General features: G+C 34.6%; 1 protein-coding gene across 5 annotated transcripts in view; it reads right to left on the bottom strand.

Moving 5' to 3' along the window:
• Window positions 1-14,352, bottom strand: part of TBC1D32 (TBC1 domain family member 32) — a 303,664-nt gene that overhangs the window by 272,311 nt on the left and 17,001 nt on the right. For all 5 annotated transcript variants that reach the window (XM_037843270.1, XM_037843266.1, XM_037843268.1 and 2 more), the window contains 2 exons: window positions 11,357-11,518; window positions 3,610-3,787 (listed from right to left, as the gene is read on the bottom strand). In XM_037843270.1, the coding sequence (XP_037699198.1) occupies window positions 3,610-3,787; window positions 11,357-11,466 (288 nt within the window). In that variant the 5' untranslated portion in view covers window positions 11,467-11,518. The remainder of the gene's footprint in view (window positions 1-3,609; window positions 3,788-11,356; window positions 11,519-14,352) is intronic.

Raw genomic sequence — 14,352 nt, 5'->3', positions numbered from 1 at the left:
TTCCCAAGGCATTTAAACAGGAACTGAATGTCCCAGTAGAACAGTGTACCTTGATGTATATGAAAACTATTAATATTTGCCAAGCAACTGCAATGTGCAGAAGACCGTAAGACTCAAAAACGTAAAGCCAAAATGTGTACCCAGGAAATGTGAATGAACGAAACAGAAAGATACAGCAAACAACATTAACACGTGGAAAGTCACTAATAGTACCCTAGGCATACCATAATGCTGCTTGAACTTTTTCATTACCATTCTCTCCTGTACTTTTCCTTAACCTTTATACATGCCTATTCTTTGGTGAAAAATTCCTGGAGTAAAAACTTTCATCAAGAAAAAGATTTATGTATACCATAAGCTATTTTGGAGAAAAAAGAAGTCTTTCCCCCACCCCACCTCATCCCCAAAAAACAATTTAAATCATCTAAAAATATCAAAAATAGCAATAATATTAGCTGCCATTTATTGAATATCTATTATGTAAGAAGTCCTCTACTATCACAATTCATGACTGAGAGATATGAAAACTTAAGGGGTTAAATAACTTTTCCAAGTCACACAGCTATCAGAACTCAGATTCCTATTCACTTTTAGAGGCACTCTTGTCTTCTCTATACTATCTCCTGAGACTGTTCTCATCCAGTTCTCTGACTTCAAGTATTTAATGATGACTCAAATTTATATCAGTCTTTTGATTTCCAAAGTTACATATCTAATTATCCTTTCAACATTTCCACTTGGATGTCTGAAAAGCACCTCAAACTTAACATGTCAAAAATAGAATTCTTGATTTTTTATTCTAAACTCACTCTTCCCTCAGACTTCCCATCTTGCCAAATGGTACTATCTATCCAGATTTTGACTTACTTGAAATAGGAGTCCATCTTGACTCCTCTTTTTTTTCTCATTTCCTACATCCAATCCATCATTAATCTCCAAGGTTCACATATCTTAAATCCAACTACCCATTACTACCTCTCTGTAAAGCCGTAGTCTGAGGTACCATCATCTCTAGTCTAACTAGACCAGTTCATCCTAACTGGTCTCCCTGCTTCTCCTTGTATCCCATCCTACCCCACCCCACTATCCATTCCCCAGCAACAGTCAGAATTACAAATCCCTTCACTCGTTTACTTCCCCTAAAGAGACTTCCCACATCGCTCAGAACAAAATATAAACACATCTACCTCCCAGCATCACTGTAAGAATTAAATGAGAGAATAATTGTAAAGCCTTTCACTTTAACATTAAGATTTAAAAATTTGACGTAAATCTCAAGTTCCTCAGGAAATTTTCTGTGAGGAAATATAAGTGAATAGCCGATTCTCCACATACAAACTGCCTATTCAAGATCAAGCAATCTAAAAATGTTATTCATAGATTTCCATTATAATCTAGTCTTTTGTCCAATGCAGAAGCATGTTCTACAAAAGCCCTGACAAACGATAAGTGAGCCATTGTTTGAACAGGGAGTCCATATTTGGTGAGACAATCAAGTATACATCAAGTAGCAGACAACATAAAAGGTATCTGAGACTTGGATTTTAGCAGAATTCATTCTCTTAAACAGCCCTCATGACAAAGACTACATTTTCTAGTCTTCTTATGTACAATATCCCAGGCAAGCACCCCCACACTCTCTGAAAATGTCTTTGCCTTTTATTTCACAAAAAATTATCAAGGCTAACCAGCATGGTGATCCCTCAACTTCTCTCCTCTTCCTTTCAATATTATACTGTGGTGAACTACCAGACACGAAATCCAAAGATCTTTTCTTAGCCTTCATCTTCTTTGACTTTCTTCTAGCCTCCATTTTGGCTGATTAACCATCCTTCCTCCCTTAAAACTCATGTCTCTTTAGGCTCCTACGCAGTACACTCTGGTTTGGTACCTTCCTTTCCAACCCATCCTTCTGTCTCTCTCTGGCCTCTGAAAATGTGTCTGCTAGCACCTCACCTATTCAGGTGATAATCAGAAACATCTCTGCACAGATAATTTATAGTGTTATCCCCAGCACAAGCCTTTCTACCAAGTTAATCCTGTATTTTCAACTGCTTGTTACCCCACTGGGATATCTTACTGTCATCTCAAATTCATTAACTCTAAAAATATTGAGCTCAATGATATTCTCCACACCTAACCTTCCTTCCCAATCATGGTTCATAACACCAGCTTTCTCAGCTTCATATCATCACAAGACTTTTGGTTGTACTCTACCACGTGCATCCCCACCAAAGCTTTGCATTTCTTCAAAACTCTAGGATTCTAATGATCTGGGAAAATTCTAACATTTGGGAATTAGTGACCTCTTAACTGCCAGCTACTCAACTTCCAGATTCTATCTAGATCTGAACATTGTACTTTCTTGACATGAGCAAATTAATGATGCTCTATTTTTTTTCTTCTGTTTCAATTCAATGCATTCAGATGATTCATCAAATAAGCAATAAAGTATAATCTGTGAGCACAAAGAGTCCCCAAAGTTCTGTTTTTCTGTGCCTTTTAATTCCAAAAAGTCCTTGATCTATAGAAGCAGCTCAGTAAACCTACTGAATAAGCCATCTGCTTGCATTAAATTAAAATAAAACCTCTACACCTCAGCTTCTTCCAAATAGTCCATGTACAAGAATGATTAAGGGCTACAGCATGAAGAAAACTCACAATCTTTGTCACTCCTCTATCACATCAGATAATCTATCTGACTTGTAAAGTTCACAACTCAGCATGATCCCTCCTGCTAAATGATGAAATGGAAGCTGAGCACAGCAGTATTTAAATTCTGATTCAACACTTCTAAACCCATTTTTTCCTTCAATTGTGCAGCCTCAACGGTGACCAATATACATGCTTTTTTCATGTTTATGAAACCCAAAATTTCTCAAATTCTTTTTTAGGATGTAGTTAGAATCTACCATTCCTTATGTGGTAGCTAATTAGGTAAAAATCTTTCACTGAAAATATTAGGTAGAATTCACATTAAAGTCAGACCACTGTGTGGAAGTCAAGGGTATATGCACAGGGTGCATACAAACTAGTCTAGCTAGTTTTCCTTGTCTTCTATTAGGGCTAATCTAACCAATAGCCTAACTTTATCTGAGCTCTGCTATAGGCAAATGACAAGGATTCTAACATCCTCATCAGAGAAAATGGAAGACTTCAAATCCCCTGATATTTAACAGAGTTTAATGCTTTAAAATGAACACAATTCATACCAATAGTCATCTCCAGAGACTGTATAAGGAATGTATTTTATCTCCATCTCTCATCTATAATATAAACTTTGATTAGTAAGAATTAATTAGGAATAAGCTGCCTTGTTTAACTAAAACTTAAGCAGAATGGTTTTGATCCTAATTATGTTTTTTAATTACAAAATACATTATTTATTTCCTTACCTCTTTAAGAATTGTCTCAGACATAATGTAATCGTTCATTGAATGTACATTTCCATAAGATGCTATTTCAAGGACTAAATTTTTAATATTAGGTTATTTTACTTCTGAATGTTAGAACTAGAATGAAGAAAAACAATCTGACTAATAAAGAATTTACTGAAGCTAGTGATCACTAAACACAACTTCAAGACAAATGCAAAACTAAACAACACACCTGATTGAATGATGAATCACTATCAGAGCAATTGTCCGTGCAATAACTATTGCTTTTCTCCTTTTGGATTTTTTTCTGCCTCTCTTGACTTCGTATCTCATCTTCTTCAAACTTGTTAATCATAGATTCCACCACTACCATCATGATGTTCCTCAGGGAATGCATCATTTCTTTGTACCTTTAAATTCAAAGTGTTCTGAATAAGAGAAAGGCTGTCAGCACAAATTAAAACAGTCAACTCAGGTAAATTATCATTTTTTCTAAAAAAGAATAGTCTTTCTGTAAAAACCTACAATTTCTCTATTAAAAAAAAATTGAGAAAAAGAGAAGTCCCTTTAAGAACGCAATTAAAGCTAAGTCAATGTTTCCTTGTACAAAGAATAGTACAAATAGTACAAGAATAAAAATTACTAGTATATTATTGCTGGGTTTTTCATTTGGTTACTTGGACAAAGGTAGTAAAAGGCAACAAGTTACAATGGCATGAATTCCAGTAGGTAGCAACAAGACAACTGCTAATACCATACTACCTAAACCTAGCCTATTTTACACTTCATTCTTAACCCTTGTCTTATTTCTATCTCTTTATCTATCCTCCCTTTCCCTATTTTCTTATCCTCCCTTCTCTCCTGCCTACAGTTTTTCTATGTGCACTCAGACCTAAATAAGCATTCAGATACTAGCAGGTTCTTCAAAACAGAGGCTAGAGATCCACTGTTAGGGATATTAGGAAAGGGATTCCTGAAATTGTTAGGAATTTGGACTAGATAATTGCTGAGAACCCTTTAAGCTACTTGGATCTAGAAATCTTAAAAAGAATTTATAACAAGTTTCTCCATTTATTAAGTGCAAACTCTCAAGCATCCATATTATTAGACTGAGATCCCCCAAAATCCTAGTAATAGAATTTTTTTTTTTTTTCAGTAATAGAATTTGGAGCTAGAAGCAACCATAAAAATAAATCCATGGTAAGGAATACACAACTAGGTGATGATACTGTGAGCCACTGATTGTATGCTTTGGATGGATTGTATGGTGTGAGAATAAATCTCAATAAAATTGCATTAAAAAATAATAAAAAGTAATCTAATCCAGCCCTACATTTTTAAAATGAGGAAAATTCACAAATTTTGCAAATGACCTACACCATGAAATCTCTATATTTACAACAGAAAGACATAAAAATTTAAATTAACAGAGTAAATAAAATACTAAATTTGAAATCCGAAAACCTGGATTGGAATCCTGACTACTTAACCTACCCACTATGTCAACATAAGTCAGTCTCAATTTTCTCATCTATAAAATGACATCAAAAGAATAAAATCTAGCTGAACTATTTCACATGATTGTAGCAAGAAATAGTGAAAATATATATTTGAAAGTGCTTTGTAAATTATAAAGTACTATGCATATATCTATTGTTATCATCATAATGATGGAAATGCATTAGTAAATTAAGCTCAGAAACTTCCGCTATCTTTCTATTTTTGGTTAATAAATCATTGTAACACATAAATCAAAGGAAGGATAGGGTACAATGTCTCATGAGAGCAATGAAAACATACTAGGGGATATGGATAGAAATGGTAGACTAAGGTTTTAAAGTTTAAAGGAATTTTAAAACATTTTAAATTATATATATATATAAATTATATAATATTTAACAATATATAATTTATATGATATTTATAATTATAGACAAATTTTATATAATATAGAATTTATATATATTCTTTATATAATATTTAACAATATATAATTTATATGATATTTATAATTATAGACAAATTTTATATAATATAGAATTTATATATATATTCTTTAAGCCCTAGAGATTATGAGAAAACACTAAAATACTGAAAGTAGATGGGAACAGATTAGCAACAATACAAAAGGAAAAACACATATAGAAGAGAACATCAATAGAGGTCAGAAAGAACCCAGGGAAGACCGAAGTTAAAATAAAGGTATATAAAGAGCAGGAAGGATACTCATTAGTCTATTTAGAGTATAGAATAACAGAGCCTGGAAGCCCCAGCTTCCTTCTTTATCCATTCCACGGATCAAGAATCAGTGATGCAAGACAGCACCCCGGTAGCAATCGATAACTATCCACCAAAAGTGTTCTCTCCACAGTAACAGGACACAAGACTAAATTACATTCCCCAGCCTCAATGATATACAAGGTAAGAGCACAAGGGTAATTGAAATCCATGGAAAATCTTTAAGTTTCATTTGAGACATAAAAGTTTCCTCCAAACCTTTTTGAAACCACCACCATGAATTCTTCTGCAAGAAATAACAACCAAATGGCCATAGGGAGAGATAAAAATAGTAATTTTTGAAATTAAATTAAAGGTGCAGCCACTGTGGGAAATCAGTTAGGCAGTTCCTCAGAAAGCTGAAAATAGAATTACCTCATGACCCAGCAATCCCACTTCTTGGTATATGCCTAAAAGAACTGAAAGCAGGAACACGAATGGATATTTGAACACCAGTATTTATAGCAATATTAATCACAATATCCAAAAAGTGGAAGCAGCAAATGAATGGATAAACAAAATGTGATATAAACACTAATGGAATATTATTCAGTCATAAAAAAGAAATGATATTCTGATGCATGGTACAACATGTTTGAACCTTCAAGACATCATGTCGAGTAAAATAAGCCAGGCACAAAAAGACATATATTGTATGTTCTTGCTTATAAGAAATACTTAAAAGAAGTAAATGTCATGGAGACAGTGGGTTACATGTTATCAGGGGCCAGTGCATGGGGGTAGGGAAGGAGGAGGAATTATTGCTTAATGGGTAAAGAGTTTCTGCTTGAGGTGATGAAAAAAGTTGGGTAATGGATATTGCTGACGGTAACATAATATTGTGAATGTAATTAATACTAATGAATTGTACACTTGAAAGTGGTTAAAATGGGAAATTCTGAGTTGTATATGTTACTGCAATAAGAAGTTAAAACTTTAAAAATTAAATTTAAAATAATAAAAAAATTAAAATAAAAAAGCCTAAAGAACCAGACTCTTTATATCAACAGTCAAACAAACTAGAATTCATAGCAGCCATTCTATATAGCCACCATTGAAAAGATGTCTTCATATTCCAAGAAGTTCTAAAATAAAGACAATAGAAATACAAAGTTCTAAAGGTAACGAATAAATTACATATCAATTAACACTGAAAATATACATAGTAAATACTTCCATTCATTATATTAATAATATACAATAGATCTGACAGGTGAATTGTTTCCATGTGCAAACATCTATTTAAAAAATTAATACCAAAATGTTTAATTTAGAAAGTGATTTGTAATTTACAGTAAAAATGTTGATATATGTCCTGTTGCTACATTAACTGCAAGTAATTTCTGAAAAAACACAAAAAAATTTTGAAAAGAAAATAATACTCAGTACAACTTAAAAACCTTTCATCCATGGTTCACATATCAGAAGACATTCACTGACACTTAAAATCTTGTGAGGTAATTACTGCTGTATTGATCTTTACATATGGATGAAGTAAAACACATGAAAATCAAATGGCTTACTGCAAAGTAAAAAATAACAGTCCTATACAAAACTCTCCTCTTAGCATTAAAATACTTTCATTATCTGACTAAAAAACTGTCTTAGTACTTCTTTTAGAATAAGTATAATAAGCTCTAGAAATAGACTACTAGGAATTATAATATCATACAAATATGCAGATGAATCCTTTATTATTTTACCAAATCAAGAAATAAGTCATCTTAATCTCCATGGCTTTTACTTAATATATTAATGGTTTACAATTGTTAAATTTATTAATAGCTGTATGCTATCATCTTGTTCAAGCAATAACATTTTATTGAATTAATACAACCAATTGTCATAAAAGGAAAGAGCTTCTGCCCAAAATAATAATTTCCAAAAGTTTATTTAAAAATAAATAAATAATATAAGCTCAGGTATATAGTCAAAATTTTTTGATACTAGCAAGATGAGCTACATTCTAAACTCTAATCCCTGCCTTCAAGCTGCAATTGGAAACAACCACGATGGCTCAGCATGGAGAGAAACTAGATGCTAAAAGCACCTAGAGAAATCACACACATCCAAGTCTAGAGACTACAGTGGCATTTGTCCAAAACATCAGCAAAACTGAACTTGTAGCATACAAATTAATAAGTTTTTACTATGAATAAAAATTAGGTAAAAAATTTCATTAGAATAAAAAATCATTACCATTTAGCTTCAGAAAATTTTTAACTATAGATAATAGTAATATGCTTACTATTGCTTACTATCCTAAGAAGTAGAAACATCTAAACTAAAGGACAGAACTACACTAATAAGAATGAATTAAGAAGAAACTAGAAAACTACTCTACTTGCCCATCCTGCCCTTTATGTCACTAAAGTCTTCTGTTATGTCACATTTCATATAGGGGTTAAAGAAAAAAAAAAAAAGTGAGACCATCAATCATATGCCAAAGATGAAAGATAATAAAAATGAGGAATATCCAAGTAACTAGGCTTAAATATGAAAAACTTCAAACCTTCTTTCATCCCAGCTCCTGCTCTGTATTAAATTACATTTTGAGTGAGAGTTAGACATTATGTCATGCTGTTCTGCTGGTCAAGAACCCTCAGTGGCTCCCCAATGTCTATGGTATCCACTTGGCTTCCTTTCAAGGCTTTCAGCTTCTTGACGTCTTTAGTCAAAAGACGTGTTTTTTTAAAGCAACAAATCTGGCAAATATTATATTGCTTCTCATCCACTGTTAGGCCAGAAAGACAGGCAAGCAATTAACAATATACATGGAGAAACACTTTTAAAGGGCTGAAGGTCAGACATGAGTATACCACACAATTCCTGCCCTTAAGAGTTTATAATGGATTAGCTGGCAGTTAAAAACACAAGTAAATGGAAAAAGAACAATATATAAATAACAATATATGAATACCTACAGGACAACATACAGTGAAAACAGCCCCAAAAAGGGAGCTAGAAGAAAGATGGGCCCCCACACTGGCCTCCAATATCAAACAATTGTACCACTCAAGACACATCACTTAATTTGACTCTCTGGACCTGTAAAATGAAGAGCTCAGACATGTGACATCTAAGTTATTTTCTGGTCCTGATATCCTGGAGCTGTGTGGAATGAAAACTGGCTTAATAAAAATTAAGCTCATAAGTGACTAACTTAACCTCTTTCACTTCTGTGACTCCCATCAGGCCAAGCTGAATGACCCTTGTGAGAAGGTTTGTCAACTGTCCCCAGTATTCATCCTCCTCCTAGTCTAGGGTAGCACTAGAAACCCGCCCCCAAGTTTCCACTAGGGGTCATCAGCTAGTTATTAAATTTCCAGTCTCCACTGCAGATGGATGTGGGCACATGATCAAGTGTAGCCAGTGAAAAGTGAATGAAGGAAGCTGCTTGCCCTCTACTCTCTCTTCCCTTGGCCAGGCTGAAACACAGTTGTGAAGTTAGTGTGCCTTCTCCAACCATGAGATGAAGGTAACAGGGGTTAGCAAACTATGGCCTGGGGGCCAAATCTGGCTTACTGCCTATGGTTTTGTTTTTTGGGTTTTTGTTTATTTGTTTGTTTTTTCCTCCTGAAAGGGTTTATTGAAAAATAAAAACAAAATCAAAAAAACCAACTATCAAACAATGTATCAGTCAAAGCCTGTGGGTTTATACCATATAATAGGGGATAAATCACTGTAGCAAGAGTATTCAGGCTCCTCTATATGCTCTCGAGTGGGACTGCTCAGCCGCCATTACCTACACGTTTCATAAGCTGATAATTTCCCTGGAACATCATGCATCTTGCAGGCCACCACCCACAACAAACTCAGGTGGTAGGCAGGGGCAGCAGGACCTTATTGATTATTCAGTTCACAATAATATTATTTTGCAACAAGTAAGAATTATCATCTACTTCACAAAAATGATTATTGCTATGGACAACTATATTATATATAATTTTTTATCATGACTTACAATATTGCTTTATTATGAGAAACTATGAATTGCACTAATTGAAAACCTATCTGTTATCCTTGACATTTCCCTCATTCTCTGAATCAGTCTGGAGTTTACCCACTCCAAGGAATGGACAGTAAATCCAACTCAAACTGGCTTAAGGAAAAAGGGTATTTATGGGCTCACATAATGAAAGTGTTCATGTGGGCTTCAGGTCCAGCTTGATCCAGGGGCTCAAATTACACCACCAGGATGTGGTTTTTCTCTCTTGTCTCTCAGCTCTGCTCTTCTGCACATTGGCTTCATTCTCTGATAGGGTTTCCCCTTGTAGTTCTAACATGACTGCAAAAGCTCCAGCCTAGATCCTCCTGGGAATCAAGTCTCACTGGGGAAGGGAACCTGAATCTCAGTGGTTCTCCCAGCTCTGACTGTGTCATGTGTGCATCCCTGACCCAGTGCCTGCAATCAAAGGCATGTGATGCTCTGGTAGGACATGCTCCTCTCCAGATGCAAACCCGATCACATCAGATGCCTGCTTGAAGCCCTTCACCTACCACCTATTTTTATAAATCAAATTTTATTTGAACACACGTATGCTCTTTCATTTATACATTGTCTATGGATGCTTGCATACTACAACAGCTTGCAGTCCTAAAAGCTGGAACAACAAAATAAAATAAATCAGAGGTCCTGGATGAACATATTGGGCCTACCCATCCTGTACTTAATGTACTTCTGAACTGTTACATAAGAGAGAAAAAAATTGTCTTGTTTGAGCTACTGCATTTTAGCATCTCTTTGTTAATAGCTGCTTAATGTGTATTCAAATATACCCTTTTTCTATATTCCCATGTGATCTGCATATAGCATGGCACTAACCATACTGTATTGAAACTCTCAATTTCAAGTTTATATTTCAGTGAAATGTCAAACTCCTCATGACACTATGGGTTATTGGAAGATAGGAGGTAATTTATTTGCTTTTGATTTTCCTAGCCTCAAAACTGTAAGCTAATAAATTCCCATTGTTTAAGCCAACCCATGGCATGGTATTTTGTTTTAGCAACAAAAATACTAAACCAATTTATTGCTAAAGCTAGAATTATTTCAAACATCAGTTACATAAATTTGTATTAGAGCAAGACAATTTCATTAAATTCATTCAACAAAATCCTATTAAGCATCTGAGATGTGTCGGGCATTTTTCTAGGCACTAAAGGCAGAGAAATAGACAAAAATAAATAAATAAAATTATCTGCCTTTATGGAGCTTACAAGCTAGTGGGGAGCCACTGAAAATAAGCATTAAAAAAGCAAACACATATGTCATACTTTATTAATCACTTAGATAACATTTGAAGAGACCTAAAAAAAAAAAAAAAAGAAGGAGCAGGTCATGAAAACATCTGACAAAATTACATTCTGGGTAGTGGAAGCAATGTGAGTGCAAAGACCCTGAGGGAGGGCCCGGCTTGGTTTGTCTGAGAAAGAGCCAGGAGACCAGGGTGGCTGGAGCAAAATGAGAGGGAATGAGGTAGGAGAGAGAGCAGACAGCTCATGCCGGGTTTGCAAGTATAGCAAGAACACTGGATTTTACTCTGAGTGAGACAGGAAGGCTATGGAGAGTTTTGAGCAGAAGAGTGATATGATCTGGCTCACTTTAAAGACTTGTTCTAGCCAGTATGAAGGAAGATGTGTTGTCAAGGAGCTCTAATAAGAAAAAAATTATTTTAAAATATTATTATGGGCATACTCACTCTTTAGATTCCTGAGTTCTTTTAGTCACATGCTGTACAACTGTGTCATAACCAACTTCTTCACCATGATTCTGATCAGATGTGCATTTTTCCATTTCTTCTTCAATCATAGACCCCAAAGAATTGCATATATGCTGTCTAAGGTACTTCACAAATTCATAGCTGAAAGAAATATTTAAAAAAATAAATTCTTAAGAAAATGAAAAGATAAGCCATAAACTTGGATAAAATATTTGCAAAACATATATCCAAAATATACAAAGACTTCTTTAAAACTCAATGTAAGAAGGCAAACAACCCAATTTAAAAATAGACAAAGATCTAAACAGACACCTCATGAAAGAGGATATAACCACCAAAGACAGCAAATAAAGTATATGAAAAATGCCTAACATATGTCATCAGGGAGCTGCAAACTAAAACAACGAGATACTACTATATACCTATTAAATCCAAAACACCAACACTACCAAATGCTGGTGAGGATGTAAAACAATAGGAACTCATGTTCATTATTGGAGGGAATTCAAAATGGTACAGCCACTCTAGAAGACAGTTTAGCAGTTTCTTACAAAGCCAAACCTAAGCTTACTGTATGATCCAGCAATTGCACTCCTAGGTATTTACCCTAATGAGTTGAAAACTTAATGTTTGTTCGCACAAAAACCCACACAGAAACGTTTATGAATAGCAACTTTATTCATAATAGGCAAAAACTGGAAGCAACCAAAATGTCTTTCAACAGGTGAATAAATAAACAAGCACATTGTGTGGTACATCCACACAATGAAATCTTATTCAGCGATAAAAAGGAATGTGCTATCAGGCCACCCAAAGACATGGAAGGACTACAAATGCATATAGTGAAGTGATAGAAATGAGTCTGACAAGATTACATACTGTATGATTCTAATAATTTTCCCATTCTGGAAGAGGCAAAACTATAGACAGTAAAAAAGATCAGTGGGTGCCAGTATGTAGTTGCCTTTCTTAGAGAGAGAGGCAGGAATGAACAGAGGAAGCACAGGGCAATTTTAGGTGGCAGTAAAACTATTCCTTATGATACCATAATGGTGGATACATGACATTACGCATTTATCAAAACGTACAGAACCATACAACACAGAGGGCTAACCCTAATGTAAACTATGTACACTTTAGTTAATAACGCATAAATATTGGTTCATCAATTATAATAAATTTACCACACTAATGTAAGTTAATAATAAGAGAAACAGTGTGCTTGGGAAGAAAGGAGGCAGTGTATGGGAACTCTCTATACTTTGTGTGTGATTTGTCTGTAAACCTAAAACTACTCTAAAAAAAATTAAGTCTATAAATAAATGCAATAAATAGCATAAGCACACTTATTAACCATAACAGAAAAAATGTCTGCACAGAAAGGTATGTGACATATTCAGATGTCTTACTTTAAACTAGAATTAAATTGGTCATTCAACTCAAATCATCAAATCTGGAAATTTGCTTTGTTTTGTTTTGTTTTTTATCTGGAACAACTGGTAAAGATCATCCTTTAAAGATGACCACAGAGGACATAAAAAGGAAATTCCAGGACGAATCCAACCTCTGATGTGTTAGGAACATTTTCACAATTCTTTTTCATGCTTCTGTTTTAATGAGTGATGTTTAAGGGCTGAGAAAGCAGTTGCTAAATATTTTCGTAATTATTCAAACTGATGAGAAAAACCAGACTAGAATAAAAGTAATTATGAAAAAATAAATAAGAAAAGGTCAAGCTCTGATCATCAAAACAGAACAAATTTTGTGTACTTTTTGAAACAGTAACAGTGACCTAATCAGTTCTTGCCTAATTACATTTAGAGAGAGGAGTATCTCAGCCAATTCAACACACTGGACATTTTCCTTCATACTTTTAGGTTCATGCCAATATTGAAATTAGTTTGCAAATCTGAACAATATTGCAAATATGAGAAGGCAAAATTTTTGCAAAGTGGATAATTGTTAGCTAATAGTTTTATGAAACATAGTTACTGAAAATAAAGAGCAATAATTATAATTAATATTAGTCAGAAAGGTTAAAGTGTTTATGGTCTCCCACATGACAAAGGTTAAGTTACGATGGGACATTTTTGTAAATGTCACCATTTTCAAGACGTCCAGTTCAAATAAATCACTGTGTAATGGCCTCACATATATTCAATAAGAAGAGCAAAAAGCCCCTGAGTGATTTACTTATGGGTCCATCAAGGTAACCACCATATACTCTTCAATCCAATATTTATTAAGTGACTGGATATCCTCCAAGGAAACCTTGGCCAGGAAACCAAAGGGTTTCATCTTCGTTTTTAACTGCTACTGATTGGAATTTCCTTCCCTGCCTGTTCCTCCTCACATCTGAGCATATCACTGCTTCCTGGAACCCATATGGTTACTCAGAACTATGGTGGCAAGACTGCCATGGACAGTCCAGGCCACAGGAGTCAAGCAGAGACACTCGGCATGAAGCATGTGGTATTATAGCCAAAGTACAGACTCAGAGTCAAAAGGGCCTGTTCTCTGGCTCTAGACCTGAGCACGTCTCAGTCTTCTTATCTGTAAGTTGGAGATGATCATATTGATTTCACCCCAGTATTTGAAAGAATTAAAGAGGCAAGAGCAAAAAAACTTAAGCTTTGCAACTGCAAACTACCAGATTAAAAGGAAGGAGTTTGGCAAATGTATTCTTTGATCCTAGAGCTTCAATTTCAGACTCTAATACAAACAGGTGATTTCTTTAGCTCTTTCTTCAGTGTTGACCTCTCTTCAGAACACCAGACCAGTATATCAACTGCCTGCTTGGCAAGGTCACTTTATGTTCCTCCACCATGTCAAAGTCAAGATAACCAAAACCAATTCTATCATCCTACCCATCCACAAACCAACCATCTTCTTTCCTAACTTCCACACTTCTGTTAATGGTACCATCATTCAGCCAGACTCTGTAGAGTCTCAAACATCTTAAACCGCAATATTCT

The sequence above is a fragment of the Choloepus didactylus genome, chromosome 7 (assembly GCF_015220235.1).
Source record: "Choloepus didactylus isolate mChoDid1 chromosome 7, mChoDid1.pri, whole genome shotgun sequence".
NCBI classification, from domain to species: domain Eukaryota; kingdom Metazoa; phylum Chordata; class Mammalia; order Pilosa; family Megalonychidae; genus Choloepus; species Choloepus didactylus.
Note: the sequence above shows the minus strand (reverse complement) of the source record. Positions and strands in the feature narration are given on the sequence as shown.